At 36.2% G+C, this 21,171-nt stretch overlaps 1 protein-coding gene across 2 annotated transcripts in view; it reads right to left on the bottom strand.

Moving 5' to 3' along the window:
* Positions 1-195: 195 nt before the first annotated feature.
* Positions 196-21,171, bottom strand: part of LOC306847626 (uncharacterized protein) — a 79,057-nt gene continuing 58,081 nt past the window's right edge. Inside the window, exons 42-70 of one of the 2 annotated variants that reach the window (XM_079381673.1) lie at positions 20,464-20,517; positions 18,768-18,809; positions 17,158-17,274; positions 16,939-16,980; positions 15,841-15,918; positions 13,658-13,702; positions 12,711-12,755; positions 10,963-11,016; positions 10,826-10,879; positions 10,657-10,710; positions 10,414-10,458; positions 9,988-10,041; positions 9,618-9,653; positions 9,358-9,420; positions 9,013-9,084; positions 8,753-8,806; positions 8,558-8,602; positions 8,301-8,345; positions 7,836-7,889; positions 7,241-7,294; positions 6,305-6,355; positions 6,127-6,216; positions 5,981-6,016; positions 5,483-5,527; positions 3,243-3,440; positions 2,904-2,967; positions 2,415-2,591; positions 2,245-2,322; positions 196-2,147 (exon numbers count right to left, since the gene is read on the bottom strand). In XM_079381673.1, the coding sequence (XP_079237799.1) occupies positions 1,951-2,147; positions 2,245-2,322; positions 2,415-2,591; positions 2,904-2,967; positions 3,243-3,440; positions 5,483-5,527; positions 5,981-6,016; positions 6,127-6,216; positions 6,305-6,355; positions 7,241-7,294; positions 7,836-7,889; positions 8,301-8,345; positions 8,558-8,602; positions 8,753-8,806; positions 9,013-9,084; positions 9,358-9,420; positions 9,618-9,653; positions 9,988-10,041; positions 10,414-10,458; positions 10,657-10,710; positions 10,826-10,879; positions 10,963-11,016; positions 12,711-12,755; positions 13,658-13,702; positions 15,841-15,918; positions 16,939-16,980; positions 17,158-17,274; positions 18,768-18,809; positions 20,464-20,517 (2,043 nt within the window). In that variant the 3' untranslated portion in view covers positions 196-1,950. The remainder of the gene's footprint in view (positions 2,148-2,244; positions 2,323-2,414; positions 2,592-2,903; positions 2,968-3,242; positions 3,441-5,482; positions 5,528-5,980; positions 6,017-6,126; positions 6,217-6,304; positions 6,356-7,240; positions 7,295-7,835; positions 7,890-8,300; positions 8,346-8,557; positions 8,603-8,752; positions 8,807-9,012; positions 9,085-9,357; positions 9,421-9,617; positions 9,654-9,987; positions 10,042-10,413; positions 10,459-10,656; positions 10,711-10,825; positions 10,880-10,962; positions 11,017-12,710; positions 12,756-13,657; positions 13,703-15,840; positions 15,919-16,938; positions 16,981-17,157; positions 17,275-18,767; positions 18,810-20,463; positions 20,518-21,171) is intronic. The other variant, XM_079381674.1, reaches the window with a different exon arrangement.

The raw sequence follows: 21,171 nt of genomic DNA on the forward strand, positions 1-21,171 counted from the left end.
CGCCCTCACCATCATATATGCTGTTATTTACAAAGTGTTGAAAATTTAACTGGAAACTCTGTACCCTTGGGCTCAATTTCAAGACATTTCAGTCATCCTTTGTGAATACAAAACTGCTGCTATTGTTACAAAATGAAGATAGATATATAGATATGTTGTTTAGGGACTGACAAGTGAATGAGTCCATAGAGAACTATGCTTTCAAAACTTTTATTGCTTCTCTTAAGTTTCTTCAAAGTAAAAAATTTGCACACAAATGACTTTACTTACAAATAGCGCTATGATGAGATGCATGATGATGGGGGAGATTTTTTTAAAGCTTGGATAAAAAGAGGTTGAAAGGCCGATCTGAAATTGACATGCTCGTAAAGTTCAGCATGAAAACTGCCTAATTTGAGAACTGTGAATGGCTCTGCTAAAAAAACTTTTCAGCTATCCTCCCAATATACTGTAGATACAGTCTTTCTCTCTTTCTTTACTCACACACACACACACATACACACACCGACCGAGGGCGCGACAGCGAGATGATAAATTGCAGAGTGTAAAAGCATCAGACTGGCTGACGCAGCACAGAATCGGTGAGATGCTGTTTGCTTTAGAGATGACTGAACTGTAAAGGTTGGGTTCGGATGTTTAGGATGACTAGCAAAGCATATTTGAGATTAAAGTGTTCTAGAAGCACATGATGGTTCAGCTGCAATTTGTACAGTATATGAAAGGAAATTCAAGTTTAAGAGTCCCGAGAGGTGGAGGAGGAGATGTCATCACAGAGCTCATCGAGAGTTAGGTGTCACTGAAATATTCTTATAAAAATAAAATCTCTTTCCATCCCGTGATACATCACACAATTGCTTTCTAACCCAAAATTGCATATAAAACCTACCTTTACAAAACATCCATTTGTTTAGAGCTTATAAAATTATTCCAAAATATCTGAGACGACCATAAAAAGGGCTGCCATGCTGATGTCATTTTTTTTGTCAAAATAGGTACAAAAAGCCATTACATATAAATATGAATATGTACAACACAAGCCCTTGGGGATGTTCATTTCGAATAATTAAAATAATTAATAAGGTGACTTTATTTATGCCTAATGATAACCTCAAACTATTTCATATTAAACGGCTCACACAGTGGAAGGAATTATTAACTGGAAACAGATGGATATTTATGCCACATTGTCTTTGCTAAAGCAGTTAAATAGCAAAATTAGCAGCTGCCAAAACAACCCCCTCACAAAGATATTATTAAAGAAACATTCCAGATTAAATACAAGCCCTAGCAACAGCATCTGTGGCATTATCGGCAGAAAATCATTTTGGTTCATACCTCATTTTGAAAAAAAATGTACCATTAAAAAATGAGGTATGAGTCAAAATAATTCCTGTATGAATCAAAAGCATGCCATGGATGGTTTTAACTTGTATTTAACTCAGAATATTGCTTTAATATTTAATAAAGGACCTTGAAGACTGGTCTGAAGTGTCAGATGGAAAACAATATCTTTTATGGGGGCTGGTAAAGAAATGAAAAATGTTGAATGCTGAATAAATCTGGGCACCAATAATGACTGTCAACACCTTATATGTCCAGGGATCTAGAAGTCTATAATTGTAAAATACAAACTCAGAAAGGATGTAAGTGGCATTATGGGCAAGTATTTATGGGTTAAGGCACTCAAGTTTGGGATGTTGCACCAAATTGTAGTGGTGTAAGTTAATGCTTAACCTTTCTTCACTGGTTCATCAGCAGACGATAACTTATAAATGTCCCCATTGGTGGTGAACCAGTGTTTTGGCATTGCATCATGTGAAAAGGAAATTACATTAATCCTTTGGTTCTCCATGGATCTTCTCAGAAGCCTTAGCAGGTACAGGTAGGTAACTGTGAGAATGTCAATCGATGGGTACCATCCTCCAACTTTTACTTCTCTTAAACCACTTTCTAGTACATGGGACCTTTGGGAGGTGGGCCCTTGGGATTGTACTCCACAGGCATACTCATACAGTCTGACGGGTGACAACGACCATCCTTTCCCTTCGTTCCAGATGGTCCCGGAGGTCCAGGAATACCGGGGATGCCCTGCTGACCAGAAGGACCTGGTGGTCCCATCTTACCGTAACCAGGAGGACCAGGAACACCTGAGAGGAACGGAAGGAAATTACAATAGAATAAATACCACAAAGTTGGCAAAATGACTTCCATTTTAAAACTGGGTTTGAAAACTTGGAGTCAGACCTGGAGCACCCGGAGGGCCACTGTCTCCCATCTCTCCTACACCCTTATCTCCTTTCTCTCCCTTTACACCAGGGGCACCTGGGGACACATATGAAAGCATCCATGTGGAAGACTGGGCAAATGGAACATCAGACTGCTGTAGGAAACATTGGCACATTAGTTCCTCTTACCGTGTGGACCCATGGGCCCTTGTCTTCCTTCGCGGCCAATCTGCCCGGGGCGGCCCGGTATCCCTGGGGGACCTGGCATGCCTGGATTTCCATCTTTCCCTGGGGGTCCTGGTCGACCAGGGGATGCAACCATCTCCACAGGCATCTGCATTCGGGACATGTAGTATCCCATACGCTCTGCAGGAACAAATTAACTTAAAACCTACCTAAATAACTAATGATTATTAAAATTGTATACTTGCCCCATAGACTTCAATTATAAGTGCAAAATTGTCAACATTTTTATTTTCTTTTACAAACTGATTTTAACGTGTATTTTAACTTGTATTTAACTCAGATTATTGCTTTAAAAGATACTAAAGGGCCTTAAAGATTGATGTGAAGTTTTGTAGGGGGTTGGGGAATTAATTAAATCATCTTAAAACTCTTTCTCTGTGAAATAAACATTTAGAAATAAAGTTTTAATGCGTCCAGATATGTCTCTCTCACCGTCAAAGATCTTTATGACCTGCTGCCTGATGAAGGACCTTAAGTCATCATAGTTTACAACAGCCTGAAAAAATAGATACAATGTGAAGTTTAAATACTCATATATATCTACTATTCTGCAAAACAAGATTTCTTATCCATCATCCACTAAAAATAACTAATTTATTTATAAATGTCCACTCTAATGTTAAAAATATGGTGGATAAGGAAAATAAAAAAACAAACATTGATTTTTAAAGTAGATACTGTTCAATATGATGCTAAAGGCGGCATTAACTGTTTCTGTCAGTTAATAAACTCTTTCAGACAGGCTGTGTACCACCAGTGAAAAAGCCTCACATCATTCCCTGGGATTCCTTGTGGTCCGGGGGCACCAGCTGGTCCAGGTGAACCATTGCTTCCCCTCTCACCACGGGGTCCGACTGGTCCTATGATCCCTTCTGGTCCTTTGGAGCCAAAACCAAAGCCTCCTCCTGGTGGGCCGGGACGTCCGCGCTCTCCCTGGGGTCCCCTTTGCCCTGCAACTCCTGCTTCGCCCTGGATAGGATCAAAGGAGCAGCTGTGATTTACTACACAGGTGATTCTAGGACAATGACCATGGCTACTCAGTGATCCCTGTAATAGCACCACATAATAGGCTTTATATAGAAACTCATGCTCAGCACTATACAGTCCACAAAATAAAATCTTCAAGGTCCATCCCATCTACTTAATGATAAGGGTGACATGTATGAATGCTAAAGTTGTTGCTTATAATTTAATTCTGGCTTGCATTCAATTGTGACTTTATACTTCCTGAAAAGCCCTCTGCTAGTTATGTATGTTTTTATAACTATTTTTTTAAATTAGCTATTGATTAATCAATGCCGCTTAGTCAGGGTAGACTGCAGACGGGTGAGGGATAGCTTTAATGGCTTGTATTGTAGCCTGTCTTTGCTATGAAAACATTGGGGGGAAAAAATCCACATTTTGTGGAGAAAATATGGATATGACAATACAATGTATTGTATATGCCATGATTCTGTTCATACAATGTATTGTATTGTATGCCAAGGTTCTGTATCTTACAATTACAATGAACAATATATCTTACAATGTATCTTGCAATTGTAAGGTTATGTTCCCTTGCAGCTTCATTTTTATTCACATTTAATGAAAAAATGCCGTTGTTTCCTTAAAAAGGTCCATATTACCCATGTAAACTAATTTCAACTTACAGTATAAATACGGTGCAATAATAAATTTATTTTACTGTTGTTAGCCCCAGTTTAATGGGAATTTTGTATGGATTTATGAAGTGGCCAGTAAAGAATAACACATCAATTCTGCAGAAACACCTCTGGATATTCAACGTTTTTATTTAATTTAATGTTTTAATAATTTACCAAATCACACTGTATTGAAGTATAGCTGAGCACTATTTTAGCATTGTTACTATGCTATTATTGTATTTACTAATATTTTGAATTTGGTTTTTTATTTTTATATTTATATCTTCATTTTTCAATTTAGGTTTTATTTAAGTTTTAGTAGTTTTGTTTTTTTAATAACTTAATTGTTTCTTTTTTAAATGAAATATTTCTATAACATTTAACTTTTCATAACTTTAGTACATACCTATAAACATTTTTTGTTGTAAAGGCAACATTTATTACATTCATTTGTTCCATCTAATATCAATATTTTATGTTTGAATTTAAATTAAGCAAGATACTTAAAAAAAAGCTTCATTTCACAGTTCTACACTGCAGCTGAGCACGTTTTTTTCCACTAAAATTCATGGCTATTTTACAAAATGGCCTAAAACAAACAAATATTGGTTTCTTTAACTCTGCATTTCATATTTACTTTTTTGTGGATATATTTAGTTAATGCAGTTTATTGTTATGTTTTCAGTTTACTTATAACATTACAGTGTTGTCTAATTTTATTCATTCAAATGCTAATTAATGCTAATAGTTGCATATTTATAAAAAGACACTGCCCCCTAATTATCTTCAATGTAGCTAGCTACTTTTTACTAACGGATTGTTAGGTAGGATAGCTTTAATACTTTACAGTTTCTAGTAGCATTCCCAGCACTAATGTTGTACATGTAGCAGTCTATATAGAGCAAGTCACTTGTTTACAGATTTAAGGGCTTCTGCTAATGGGTCGAGGGAAAAGCACTGCTCTCATCTCATTCACGCCTAAACTTCAAAAGCCTGACAATGCTGTCCTGTCACAGTGACAGATAGAGGCTCCTCAATGGCTTTATTATGGAGCATAATGGTGTCACTATGTAAGCTGAGAGTGGTGTTCAAACAGGCTACTGTGGCAGATGAGGGAGGAAAAAACTAAAGAGTGAAGGCAAAGTGAGGTTAGACAACATGCTCTTGTGATTGCAGATGGAGCCACCTGACAACTTCATTGAACAAATGTAAGCACAAAAACTAACGGTATGTGTTGAGCAAGCATCGATGGGAGGGGAAAACTCTCTCTTATGCCTGAATAAGACGCATCCAAATGCATGTGAAAAGATGTCAGCGTTCAATGGTGCAAAGACATTATAACAGAGATGTGAAAACAATGCATCTTACCTTCTGTCCCTGTGTACCAGATTCTCCTGGCAGGCCTGGGGATCCCTGCGGTTACAAATAATTACAGGAGTGAAACTGGGACAAATAGTAGAAGTTTTGCAGTAATAATCATTGGGTCTATGTACAAAAACATTGCTATATCAACCAGTCTTATTTTGATTATGAATGTTTCAATATAATTGCTTTAACTGGATTTTAATAATCAAATTACGCCAAAATTCCAAATATGACAGCTGGAAGTTATCTTTGTTATTCAGAAGTCTGTGCCGTGTAAACACCTAATTTAAAAACAGTTCACTGTAACTGATTATAAATTTTCATCTGTGCATGTCGAAAAATAAAAGTAATTTAGCAGTGTAAAAATGTCCAATGATCAAATAAACACTTTTTTTTCAGACCAAAGTGGAGACAGGTTCTTTGGAATTAATCAGACAGATTTTGAAGTTGCATATTGTGCATAAAAGTTGTATACAGGAGCCTATCAAAGGAGATACTTACATCTTTACCTGCTGCTCCATCACTTCCTGGTTCACCCTACAGAAAATAAAAACAGAGACAGAAAAAGGTTTAAAAGTATACTGTAATTAGACACTATAAATATTTATTTATATAAATATTATGGTAAACCAACTTTAGGTACTGACCATCAACCCTGGATGTCCTGGGAGCCCTGGTGGGCCAGGTAATCCAGACTGTCCTCTCTCTCCTGCCTCACCTTTGTCTCCCTTAATGCCCTGGTAAAGAACAAGAAGATACAGTAAAGCATTCAAACAATTAAAAACATCTCTGAAATATTATGCATTTTAGAAGACTTTTGCTCACCACTCCAGGTGGCCCAATTGGTCCCGGTGTCCCTGAAGATCCGGCAGCACCCTAAAAATTTCCAGTGGAAGTGTTAATTTATCATATTCTCAATGGGGTTATCTGTACACTACCATTCAAAAATTTGAGGTCAGTAAAATTTCTCGTTTTAAAGAAATTAATAGTTTTATTCAGCAAGGATGCATTAAATTGATCAAAAGTGAAGTAAAGACATTTACAATGCTACAGAATATTTCTATTTCAAATAAATCATTTTATTTGTTTTTCTACTCTTTCTATTCATTAAAAAATCCTGAAATAACAACAGTTTTTTTCCGACATTAATAATAGCAATAATTGTTTCTTGAGCACCAAATCAGCATATTAGAATGATTTCTGAAGGGTCATGTGACACTGAAGACAGGAATAATGACTGCTGAAAATTCAGCTTTGCCATCACAGAAATACACTACTTTTTAAAATATATTCAAATAAAAAACAGCTATTTTAAATTGTAATAATATTTCACAATATTACTGTTCTCTTGATCAAATTAATGCAGACTTGGTATGCATAAGAGACTTCTTTCAAAAACATAACCAAAATGAAAATTGATCAAACTGTTGAATGGTACTGCATATGTACAACTTAAAGAAAAGTGGAGATTATACGATTTGGTAACACTTTAGAATAGGGAACACTTATTCACTATTAACTACAACTTTTCCCTCAATACATTCCTAATTTGCTGCTTATTAATAGTTAGTAAGGTAGTTGTTAAGTTTAGGTATTGGGTAGGATTAGGGATGTAGAATAAGGTCATGAAGAATAAGGCCTTAATATGTGCTTAATTAGTACTAATAAATGGCTAATATTCTAGTAATATGCATGCTAATAAGCAACTAGTTGAGAGTCCCTAAAATAAAGTGTTACCCAAGATTTTTTTTAAATACTTACCACATGTCCTGGAGCTCCAGGTGGTCCTTGTGGTCCAGGAGGACCAGGATCGCCCTGAAATGTACGTAAATGTTTTTTACTTATCAAGACGTGTGTCAGATCGCAATGTAAAACACAATGCAAGTATGAGTTTCCATTGTCGCAAGGGAAACCATGTAATATTATATTATAGACTAAGTGTTAACTGTCTTCCTACTAGAAGAGCATCTATTTATAGAGAATATTTCTGGACATATTAGATATTATAAACATAAGTATGTCTCTTTATCTCCACTAAGTGTATAGAACAGTGAAATGGCTTGGCAGAAAAAAAGAGCCAACTCTATCTCACCATTGAGTATTGAGGTTTGTTACTGCCACAGTAAATAGACAACACACATTAGGTATGTACATTGGGATCACGCTCTTGCAATACGTTAGCCAAGCATTTGCATCTGTGCTTGCTTACTTAAACGAAGTATGTTACTGGTCTAAGGGTCCAGAAGCCTATTTTCAAAGCATTCTTTCATTATCTGAAATCTATAGAGCATTTGTAAGGAAATCTATAGCACATTTAAAGGTTCAGTGGTAATATATCTAACAGAAGACAGCTTACCTCTAGACCAGACCTTCCCGCTGCTCCAGCAGGTCCCTGAGGTCCTCTGTCTCCCTATAGATACCAATGAAGAGTGGGTGATGTAGATTAAAAGATAAAGAGATATGTAAAAATACAGACTGTTATGTGTAATTTCTGCATCATTGGAAGTGCCAAATGGATTTCAAAAGATAATGATTGTTTCCAAAAACTTTCCTCATTGTTTGAGATAGCAAATTGTCTTGTTCCAAACTTACACCACAGACTGAGATAAAATTTAGCATGTAGAGCAATTTAGACACACAGAGCAATGTGAAAATGCAATGTTACTTTTGTAGTTGTCTTTGCTCATTAAGAGAAAGTATTTGAACATACAGGCATCAGCTTTAAAGACATGATCAATGAATATTACTCATTTTTTATTCATCTATGCTCTACACATTTCAAATAGAAATAATAACAAGGCTATGAAACTCAGCCTCGTACTTTCATTCCTGGGAGACCTGTGTGTCCTTTGATGCCCTTGAAACCCTGGAATGAGAAACAGTTATACAAGTGAGCCTTTTCCAATCAGAGAAAAGTCAAGTCAAGCTCCTCCTTGGAGATGCCTAATTAAAGTTGACTTTGTTCTTTGTTTCAGTCTTTGTTCCAACTGTTGATTTTGGTATTCATGTGTCACTGATAAAATCTACAAAGAACTTGGAAAGTGAAATAGAAGAAAGAAAATATGGCACGGTTAATACCGGCATTCCCCTGGGTCCAGCAGGGCCAGGCACTCCTGGTTCACCCTGTTAAATTGTGAGAATAAAACACAGTTAGAAATAGTAAAAACTGAAAATAAGATAGAAATGGAGATACAAATTATATATATATATATATATTATAATAATATAAAATAATATAATATGTGTGGTAATAGTATTTTTATCTTTTCTGACCCTTAAACCTGTTTTTCCATCTTTGCCATCAAGCCCTTCCATTCCAGGTGGTCCCTTTAAACAAAGACAACATGTAAAACAATATGATTACTTTGTGAAAGTTTTAATTGTGTACAGACACTAGATAGACACCTTTTATAGCAGACATTCAGCCTATCTAGAGCAGGGGTGTCAAACTCAGTTCCTGGAGGGACACAGCCCTGAAGAGTTTAGATGCAACCCTAATTAAGTTTGACGATCTAGAGGATTCTGAGACTCACAGGCATGCCTGGGGACCCGGGAGATCCTGGGGGACCTGTGGGTCCCTGTGGGCCCTGAACTCCAGCACCACCCTATGGGAGTAGGTAAAGTAAGGGTAAGTGCATGATAGAGAAGCATCTAAAATCCACAAATCAAGCCATTTTATGACTACTAAGCATGGTATGTCATAGTGCTTGTTTGTGAAAGTGACCATAAGTGATAATGCATATGAATGCAAATGATGAGTCATTTATCAAATGTCATTGCTCATGTAAGGATTTGTTTCCAGCACGAGCGAGGAATGTCACTTTATTTATAATTTAATTTATCAATGCATGTTCAGGCATTATAATACTGTCACTTGCCTTCTCAGCTTGTTGTCCCGGAGGGCCCGGAGGACCTGCTTTTCCTGGGAAACCTGGAGGACCCTGGAGACATGAAGGCAACAGTAAGACATCTGGCTTATTCCATTAGCATATTCAGAGAAATGAGGCTTATTTCAGAATTAAAGTCCAAATAAATTGCATTTTGGAATCCATTTCACTTCTATAATGTGATACATTTTAGCTTGAAACAGTAGGGGAAATTATGACTGAAAGATGACTGATAATGACTGAAGTCCCACCGGTTGTCCTGGGAATCCTTGGGATCCTTGGAAGCCCTGTAAACAAAAGATGCAAGAACTGTTATTATGCGCACTGCAAATTGTAATTACAACAACAAAGTGAAGATGTAGCAATGGGAATTTATTGAGTAAATACACAATGTTATAAATATTTATTTTCCAGGGGGAAAAAAAACAGGTATATGTTTAGCACACTTCTTAGATCTTGGGCTTGTAAATTTGAAAATGCAAAGAACATCTTGCTCTACATAGTGTAATATCAAAGAATAAGGTATCATGAGAATGGGATATCAAGAGATATGACATATATAGAAACATAGAAACATAAGAGAACAATTGCTGTTAATATATCAGTAACATGCTTTCAAACCTGATTTCCCTTTGGTCCCACGGGTCCCGCTGTTCCAGCTTCCCCTTTAGCACCCTGCCAGTCAAGCAAACATATGTTTTTTAACAACACAAACTCTCACAGTTTTTTAGAACAATGTAGAATCTTTGTTAGAAATACAATCAAAGGAGAGAACAAAAAAGTTTTCACAATGAATCTACAAAACGTTTGAAACTTGTTTGTTTGATCTGAGAGTTATTACTCACAAAGAAAATATAAAAGGGAATCTGGCTTCTAACATATATACCGTGCATGGTTATCAGCCATCCAAGATAAAAATTAAGGGTTTGTTTTGAAAAACCTAATGATAAAAGTAGTGAAGTGCAGTTGAGGGTCATGACTACAGGTAAGAGTCTATATAAGTGTAGCAGAAAAAAATAAAGGCATTAAAACTGGATGTTTACTCACCGCAGGGCCAACTGGTCCTTGATAACCTGCAGATCCTGGTGGACCCTTTATAAAAACAGTGTAAAAAATAAACGGTTTTCTATTTTAATATACTTTGTGTTGTATTCTTTCACAAAATAACCGTTTTTACTGTATTTTGATCAAATAAATGACAAAATTACTAACATAAAATAGTCAGATCCCATTAAAAATGGATGATCTGGATACTGGAAGTTTAACATTGTTTAAAGAGTGCATTGTTACCGAATCTCCTTTCTGCCCTGCGGTTCCTGGACTGCCACGCTCTCCTTTAAGGCCCTGGAAAACAAAACATAATGATTTTAACCCACCAATCAAACATTTAGCACAAAACATTCATTTAATTATTTTTTTCTGCGTCTGGTCAATTGAGCAAAATGTTACTACCACTTACAGGAAGTCCAGGAGGCCCCATGGTTCCAGGATAGCCAGGATTTCCTGATGGACCCTTTGTTAAAATAATAAAAGTATCTCAATAATATAGCAAACTGTCACGGGCTCCTTTTTAGTATATATTCTTGAGTTACTCACCTGTTCACCTTTCTGTCCTGGAAGTCCATCTGTCCCTCTTTGACCTTGTTGACCCTATGATTAAAAAAGGCATTAGTGACACAGCCAGCAAAAATGCAAATAAAGCATTTTATAACTATCTGCCACATGCAAAATAAATACTATATTCAATTTCTTGCTGGAGGATACTTGTTTTTACAGCCTTCCATTTCACATCATTGTGACCTTAACAGCAAAACAAAACAGTTAATACACCTGCCAAAGCCTGACATTTATTTTCTAAGCGAAGGCTGAAAGTAAGGGAATGAATTAATGAATCCTTCTTTCCTGCCATCTGTATTCCAGGAACAGACAAATGATGCAGAATTATTGTTTTTATTGTTTTTACCTTAATAGTCACGGGACAAAACATGCCTATTAGCTACTGCATGCATAATGAAAAAGGCATGGACCTGAGCTGAATCTCATATTGGATAATCCTTTAGTAAATGCATCCTGCATAGATACATCACTTAACGGTTTACAAATTTTACTCGATTCGATACATTTTCCTAAATGAAGGTCAATGCTCTTTAAGCAGTTAACATAGAGATCGAAACAGTAACGAAATAATATTCCCAGACAGACCGTTCTCATACTAAAAATCTTTTACTTTTTCTAAATGCATTGACCTTCGATAAAATCGACTGAGAAAAACTAAAAAGTAAATTTGCACCCTGTGGGAAGAAAACTTTTTTTTTTTTTTTTGGTGAGGATTTTTCAGCAAGGTCAAGGACAAATGGATTTCTACATCATAAAGACTTTCCCTTAAGAAAAATAAAACTGCATAAATAATAATAATGAATTTAAGAGTTGCCGGCAGCAGGTTTAAAAGTCTCAGATCTGCTTCTTGCGCGTTATATAATTAAATGCATTTCCATGTCCAGCAGGTGTATTTGATCTCACTGGTTTAACTTTAATTTAATTTAAGAATGATTTATGAAAGCAGTTCTATTCTAAACTCACATCACTGGTTGAGCCAGACTTTGACATGTCGGACCACTCCAACAAACAAAGTTTGTCACAGAGCCAGTGTTTAGACTCTTCAGGAACTTAACAATAGCTCACTTACAGTTGTCTCTGCACATTAAACGGAAATAGAAGAGGGGGTATTTGTCTTCATCTTTAAATAATAAGAAAAAAAAGAAAAAAGTATCCCTCCACTTGCTGTCTCTTTTGCCAATGTCGTTCTGTTATTTTCCTGAATCTTGCTGACTGTACAGTCTCCTCAGCGGTTCAGCTAAATAATATTCTATTAGCAGATCAATTCCACAGGAAATTTCAATTTGGAAAACATTGGCCTACTGTAAATCTTTATTTTCTGTTTTTCCATGCTAATAGGAAAAGAAAACAAAATGCACACAATCTACACTGCTGAGTTTGTTGTTTCAAACAGATTAGATTGAAGCTAATTAAAGAAAGTCAGATAAAGCTCACAAAGCATAAAGCTGGACAACATTCAAATAAAATCCATTCTGGCTCAAACTCAATTCATCAGTAAGCCCAAACCTCTGCTAAAACATGCTGTTCAAGACGCTGCAAAATAACCTGTCAGCAGCACATACACAATGGCTATGGAGAGATAATTGAACAAGCACCACAACAGTACAGTTTTATTTATCTGTCATGGCTTTCCATGTGGCGCACGAGAGAGGATGTGCTGGTTTTCTGAGGTAATTAAACATCAGTGTTTGTCTGAGCTGATCGTGAGTTGGCATGCTTTGACTTACAGAAAGTCCAGGAGGACCTTGAGGACCAGGGAAACCAATATTGCCCTATAAAAGAATGATAATAAGAGAGCAACAGTTAGAAATATATTCCTTTATATCGGACAAAAACAAGAAACAAACAAAAGCAAACCTGTCACACATGCATTCCAAAATTCTTCTTCCTTTCTCATAGTCATGCAGCCTGTTTTACTTGGTTCTGAATACTTGCTACTAATAAAGTGTGACAAAACTGTACTATTCAACAGAATTGAACACCGAAAAACTATTTTGTGGTCCACTACACAAGTGGATCACGATCAACGTTCAATGGGTTTCAGTGAGTTTGTTGCTTTTTGTTTTCCGAGTAGTGATTGATGCAAATACGCTAGTGAGGGTTGAGGAGGTTATTGACCTGGAATCCTTTGTAGTTGATATTCGTGAAATCAAAAAGTGAAAACAAAAAGCATTCATTTCTTTCCAAAAACTAAAAAAGAACCCTCCCCAGCCAGTGCACACAAGTTTAAATGGGCACAAAGTCTTAACTCTCATTTACATGTTGAAATTAGATTAGACGCAGGTTTGGGACTATTTTGGAAAGCATTATGTAATTCTGAGCCAAAACAGTAGGGGCCTCTCTAACCTCACAGCAAAGAGTAATAAAAACACTGTTCTCCCTTATTGGTCCATTCTAACTGAAAACACTGAACCTAAAAGAAATTTGATTATGCAAACAAACAATGCATTGTGGGATTAAATGCTAGTGACTAAATGAAGTCATGCAGAACAGTTTACTGTTTGCTGTACTTCTGAAAGAAGTGCTCAGCATTGGATTGTCTCTATATGATATAGACTGTAAGCCATCTGGGGTCACTCTGTCTCAGTTTCTAAGAAAAGAAGGCTAAAAAGGCAATCCTGATAGAAATGGAGACAATCTGGAGCATAACATGCAAAGCAACATAGAAATTTACCGGGGTTCCAGAAAGACCAGAAGGTCCTCGCTCACCTCTAGGACCCTACAATGAACAGAGACAAGGATAATGTTATATTGCATATAGCATTATAACTGGGGCTATATAATAATCTATATCTATATATCGATATCTATATATCTATATAAATATACATATAATATAAAAAAATTGTTAAAATTTATTTATAGCAGTTCAATTAACAGTTAATATTGTGTTATAATATTGTTTGTTTTTGCTCAATTTTGCCAACCTAAATAGATTCAAACAAAGCCGCAAAAGAACAGTTGTGATTTCTGGGTGGAAAACCCAGCTGTTTCATTACTGAATAAATCCATGGTTCTGAACGAATTGAGTGAACCAATGATTCAGTGACCCATTCATAAGGACAATAACTTGCTTCATTTCTGAACAAATCAGCTAGTTCAATATTCATTTCTAAACCCATTTAAAACCCATCAATCTCATAGCATTATTTATGTAATTCTAATTGCAGTGTAAATGCATTCACACCACCTCTAAACAGTCTGTGTAAATATACCTAAATACCACTTCAGACATAGAAAACAATGCATTTATATGTGGAGCAAGTTCTATGTTGAATCAAAATGTTTGTTTTGATTCTGTTTTGAAATAAATAGTGGCTGACGACAATGACTAAGACCAGGCAGAAGTCTCTGCCAACCGGTTGCATCAGCAGTGGACTGAATGAACGTGAAGGCAGTGTGAAGTAATCCTATAATGCCGAGCGCCCACCTATTTGTCTTCCAGCAAATCAGTTACACCAACTGGACAAACATTACATCACATAATTAATATTCATGAGCCAAGATGATAAGGTTTTATAAATGTGTCCACCACCTTTTCAGATTATTCCTAAGCCTCTGATAACACAAATCTGGGATAGAATTGAGGGTAGAATAATAGAATTTGAGTGTGCTATATATACTGTATATTGGCTTATAATATTTAAAGGGGTCATATGACGCGATTTCAAGTTTTCCTATCTCTTTGGAGTGTTACAAGCTGTTTGTGCATAGATAAGATCCCTGATTTTGCAAAGACTAAAGTCTAAAAACAAAAGAGATATTCTTCATAAAAGTTAAGACTCGACCATGCCCTCCTAAAACGGCTGATTCAAACACGCCCCCACATGTCTACGTCACGATGTGGGGAGATTTGCAAAACACTGTTCAAATTTATAGAAAAGAGAGAAGGCAGAACTATTATTCTCGCTGTAGTATTGTTGCTGCCGCCGGCGCCATGTCCTGGAGATGCTGTGTTTCGTTGTGAAAGCGAAAGTACTTTGTTTGGGCTTCCAAAAGAGGACAAAACTAGAAATCAGTGGTTAAGCTGTATTTACAACACTGTTCCAGAACAGTTCAACCCAAATATTAGAGTGTGTGCAGCGCATTCTACAGAGGACTATTTCCTGAAGCTGGAAGATTAGCCTACAATGCTGGCTTGCACAAAGGCTGTTTCTATAAAGTGGGGCAATTACAACTTTGCAAGGACAGTCTGGCGCTGCTGACTCACAGCCTGTAAGTATGTTTTCTTATTTAAAGTATTTGCCACTGACGATTCAAATGCGAGTTTGGAGCTGTGTAGAGTAGTGCTTGTTGTTTGTAGTTTCTCCGATCACAAATGCAGACATGGTAATGTTTATGCGGTATGATGCAACACGACACGTAAAAAGACAGTATAAGTCATTATAATCAGTAATTATGTCCCCACTGGATGCAACAAATGCCTCGTTTATAATGGGTTTTATTGTTTTTGTGTCGTCGAGCCGGGACATGCATCACAATACGGTAAGGGCCATAACATTTCCGTCTCACGCTTGAGGTATTCGCCCAATCACAATGCACTGGATAGCTGGCCAATCAGAGCACACCTCGCTTCTCAGAACGATGAGCTTTGTAAAAATCGGCATGTTTCAGAAAGGCGGAGCATAGAGGAGCAACTATAATGTACAGTATGTGGAAAATAATGTGTTTTTTTAACCTTAAACCGCATAAACACATTGCATTACACCAAATACACAAAATAATGTTCTTTTTAGCAATGTCATATGACCTCTTTAAGTATTGTGTTGTTAGTGATGCAACAGTTAGTATGCAGCAGAGCTCTTGCATCCTCTCTGATAGGCACTGGTAGTAATGAAACTCAACAAGATCTCTCACCGGCTCTCCTTTGACCCCTGGGGTCCCTGGTAATCCAGGCATCCCTGGTGCACCAACGAACTGACCACTGTTACTTGTCTAAAAACATTGAGCAGACATGAAGGGTTGCAATCAGGATTATCATGCTTACACAATTTGAAAAGATGCACAAATAATATCATTTTCAATACCATGACAGTAGCTCCCCTAGTGGAAAATATATACTAAAATGTATTTGAAATGCATTTATTTTGTACTAAGCGTAATATGAATACATTTACATATTTATGTGCTCAATAAAAATACCCTGGCTGCAATTGCACTTTTAGTATACTAAACTGGTATACATAAAGCCTGTTGAATTGAAACAACTAATTTTGTGCTTAATGCACTTAAATTGTGCAGAAGTAGTGCTGAAGTCCAACTAAATATATACTGAAGTATATTTGATTGTTCTAAACTGGAACTATTGCTAGTATACTTCAGGTACACTTTAAATATCTTGCATCTAAAGACTTATTAATAGTGATATTAAAACACATTTTAGGCATAATGTCCAGAAATGTTCATTGTGCAATAAAGAAATACTCCAAATAAAGTTGAATTATATTTTTATATTAGTAAGTCTTAAGTGATATGTCAATAAACATGTTAATGGTTTGAAGTAAACTTAGTATGAAATAAATGTATTTTAAATCATATATATATATATATATATACACACACACACACATACAAATAAACATTTTTATAACAGCCTGAATCATTTTAAGTAAAGTATTTAGCAACAATTAACTAAATATTTTACTTTTAAACATTAACTTTATAGAACTAATATTATTATTATTTTTTAAATTAAACGTATTTGTTTTTAATCCTGTCATCCTAATTAAGATATTCATTATTTTTATCAGATCAATACAGCAAAATGCCGAAAAAATAAATAAAAAAAAATCTAGTGATATATTTACTCACTTAAATAGCTTGAATGTAAATATGGTAGCTATTACTGTAGTTTAACTATTTAACATTATGAGTAGATTGTAGCTTGGGAAGCTTCCCTGTCACTGTTTAATGTGAGTGTAAAAGGAGCATTAACCAATCGGTCCACAAACTTACAGGCACACGTGGTGTTTCTTCCTTCTGCAGCTTCTCTTGACACTGTAAAGTTGATCATAGAGATTTAGTAGGTTTAGTACTACATGTTCTAGCATGTGCAAAACTACTGTAGAAATCAAACAGTATGCCAAACAGAAAGCATAAAACAAGTGAACAAATCAATGTTATCAACACAAACCCACACCCTGTCTAATACCAATCATCCATCATCCCTCTCACCCGTTCGCATCCTTCTGAGGGTACAACCCCAGGCTTGCCCTGATCTCCCTTCTCGCCCTTAGCACCAACCACGCCAGGCACACCTGGTAAGCCTGTGGAGCAATCTCCACAACCCTCCTACAGTGAAGCATACACATGACACAAACACATGTGTACTCACTGCAAAAGCAAATGAACAATAAAAACACAGCATCTGCATGCAGTTACAAGTGAATAGTATTGCTGCATTGAAGAGTAAGCAGACACAGACAGACTGAGGAAGTTGTGTGAAATTTAAACAGGATATTTTGTTAACAGTAAAAACTATGCTCTCACATTCCAGCTTGATAGAGCAGGAATGCTTCCTGTAAATAACCTCAGCTCAAAGAATGTAAAAGGTTTCAAAGCCAAAACACTAGGGTTGGCAAAATAAGTGATTTTCAAACCAACTCTGATCAGATATATTCTTCTGCTCAAACAGCACACATTTATCATTAAAACATTGGTGAAGAAAGATTATGAAAAGATAAGAAATTACGCTTTAAGTGTCTAATATTTATACATACATCTGATAAACATCTAAACAAAGTTTTAAACATCTTAAGTGCATCTGCCAAATGTCTTTTAAATGTATTTTTCAACATCAAACATGAGCAAATGTTTTAAAACGTATAATGCTCTAAAACTAATAATGCTCTAAAATAATTGGTTAGCTCAAACTAATTTTTGGCACAAATGTATTTATGCTGCAAAGGATGCAATATTAAATTAACATTGAGATAAATAGAGTTAAGAAGCTTAATTTTGTTCCTTTACATAAATACACGTTTGTTCAAACATTTGGGATCAGTAAGAATTTAAAAACATATATTTTTATTTACCAAGGATACATTATGGTTTCCACAAAAATATCAAGCAGCACAACTGGTATCACTGATAATAATAAATGCTTCACCAAATTAATATATTAGAATGATTTCTGAAGCATCATGTGAGATTTAAGACTGGAGTTATGGCTGCCGAGAACTCAGATTTGGAATAAATTATGTTTTAAAATGATATTTAACGGGATAGTTCACCCAAAAATGAAAATTGGATGAGAAACAAAGTCACCTACATCTTGGATGCCCTTGGGGTAAGCAGATGTTTTTAAATGTAATTCTTATCAATCCCAAACATTTGAATGGCAGTTTGAATAAATAAATACATTTTTTATAGCTTCACCATGAATCATAAACATTAATATGGTTGAATACATATGAAATATGCCAGGTACTCGATTGCAATATGCGATATGCAACAGGGGTTTCCTGCTTCATCTCTCTATCCACCATGGGGTTCTTGGCCTCAAAAAGGTTGAAGACCCCTGCACTAAAATTCCATCTTCCAAATGAAAACGCATGCATTGCATAGATGTCTTGCTGTCGTATGTGCATAATATTGGCGGCAGAATAGAAAAATGAATATTTATTCACACCACACCACACCAACAATGCTAATGTGTAAGTTTCTGTACACATTATATTACCAGATAATACCAGTGTTGCCTTGCATTTGCATACTAATAATGTCAAAGAAAGAGAGAGAGAGATAAGTTGAACATGTGTAGTTAAAACAGATACATTGCTTACCTTGTCTGTGGAAGCTGAATCCTGAGGCAGTAAAACGGGAGGCTGCAAGATGGAGGAGACATTCAGTCATGGTAACTGCATCAAAAACACCTTTTCACTTCACAACAGCTTAATTAATGTGTGATTATCATCAGAATTTCAGAAGAAAGTGAGACCAATGCAATGCAGTACACTAAAACGTATTTTAAAAAGCATTGCTTTGAAAGTTATGATCTCATTATGTCATTAATAACAAAAATCTAATTTTAATAATGGAACAATTTTGCATGAAATTATTCAGGAAAAAAAACCCCCATGAATTTAACATGATAAATTATTTCACATTATGCTACAATTATTTATTATGCTGTCATTTCAAAACAGTTTACTGACTAATTGCATCCATAAACATGTAAATGAAAATATAATTAATTTTGGTTAAAAATATTGTGCAAGCTGGCCATTTACAGCATGGATAAGAAGTTACTTTCACATCCTACCTTAAAAAGCATTAGTTTCAGAGCACAAAAGACTTTCAGAAGGACAAAAAACAAAACTTCATTGTTCAACACCCACAATGTGACAAGGAACCTTATACGTGGAGTATGTAACAAAGTATTTTAAAGCATTTTTAAAAATTCAACTCAAATTCCACTTCAACTCGAACCAATATATTTTATATGCGCTTGGCCCTTTTTGTATAGAGGACTGAAATATTACTCTAACTACAGTTAAACCAGAGAACTTGACCGAATATGAGAGCGGCTCTCAGATGCTCTTAAAGGTAGATACAGATGTGCTTCAAGTACGTCATCTCCTCTCACTACTGGCTGGTTTGGGCTCTCCACATCTCAGTAAAGTGGCTTCATTCCACCTTATGCCATCCAATTAATCTACTGTAATTACGGTTTTAATATGGAAATTGGTCACCGTTTGCACTTTTAGTTTTTTAAAAGAACCCTTTGAATTTCTAATGTTATTCGTTACTCTTATTTAATTGAACTATTTAGTGTTTTTGGCGCTATAGTACAGAATTAATTTGTGTATTAATAAACTAGCTTTGGGATTAAGTTGTTTGCTGGGTTTTTTTCTCGAAAGTTGGCGAACGAGAGTTAAAAGAATAACATGGTTTAGATCTGATTGTGCTCTGGAAGAACTCGGTGGTCGGAGTCTGCCGATAGAAGCGGAGCAAAGAAGCCTGGGACTGAAGTCCGGCCAAATTTCTGCTGCAGGCTGGAAGCCCGGAGCTCTGATTTCAGGATGGGCCTTTAGCCAGCTGAGACAATATTCGTGTGAAGAGACGAGGCCATTAATGCCGAAATCCTGCTTTCAACCAAAAATCTAATGGCTCTTTCTGTACGGAACATCACTCACAGTAATGGCTGCCCTAACCGTAACTCAACACAATGGCAGTGTTTACCATTACACAGCCTTGGAGACAGTGAGTTAACTCTGAAAGGGTAATGGGACCTTTGGAGGCCATAAAGGACAACAGAGATGCCTCACGGAGTGCCGAGTTAAAATCCTTGCATGCTTATTGGTTCTTTTTAGTATTATAAAAAAGTTGCTGATGTCCTCGTGAATCACCTTCGTCTCCCTGCACCATTTTAAAGGAGGCCCGAACCACTCCCCTTCTAACGCAGAAGTCGACCAACCAGGATCCTTGCTCTGTGTTTATATATTGTAATAAAGCTCCTCCCCCTGTCTGGTTACTCACTGCTTGGCCGGGTTGTCCCGGTTTCCCTGGTATGCCATCGTTGCCAGGGATACCCTGTAAGAAGGAACTGAGGTTGAATTGGTTTAGCCTGTGGCCACAATCTGGACACCTCCTTCTCCAGCGGGGCAGAGGGAAAGTAGCCAAAGCCCTGGACCCTCTCCTGGTTTGTGTTCCAGCTCGAAGTAGACATTTACATTTTTTTCTTGCCTTTCTCTGTCTATTTTTTAATCTCAGCTCTTCTGAGGCTTGGGAAATCAACACAACACCAGGTTAAAGACCACTCAGTGCTCACGGTGAGATTATGCAGAAGCAAAATTGCCAGTTTATCTGGGTGAATTAAATGATGATGGGCTTAAATACCATCATAATTACCATTGTATATCTAAAATATAACTTATAAAGATATCAAATTGACTTGAATTAAATACAGCAACCTCACAGTGAGCTTCTGCATGGTTTTTAAAAAGAAAAAAGCAGCATGATCGCCAACTACTTATTTAATTGAGATTACATTTAATTGATATTTTTGCGCAGCATTTTAACTATACATTAATGCTTTAGATTTAGAATCTACATTAATATTTACATTTACTTTACATTAACTTTTAAAAGCACAGCCATTAACAAAGCACATCACACGGCACTATCCACAAATACCAGAAGCCCATTTAAAGCGTGCAAATTTAACAGCAATTTTTTAATATAGCG

The sequence above is a fragment of the Barbus barbus genome, assembly GCF_936440315.1.
Source record: "Barbus barbus genome assembly, chromosome: 27".
In the NCBI taxonomy this organism is placed as follows: Eukaryota; Metazoa; Chordata; class Actinopteri; order Cypriniformes; family Cyprinidae; genus Barbus; species Barbus barbus.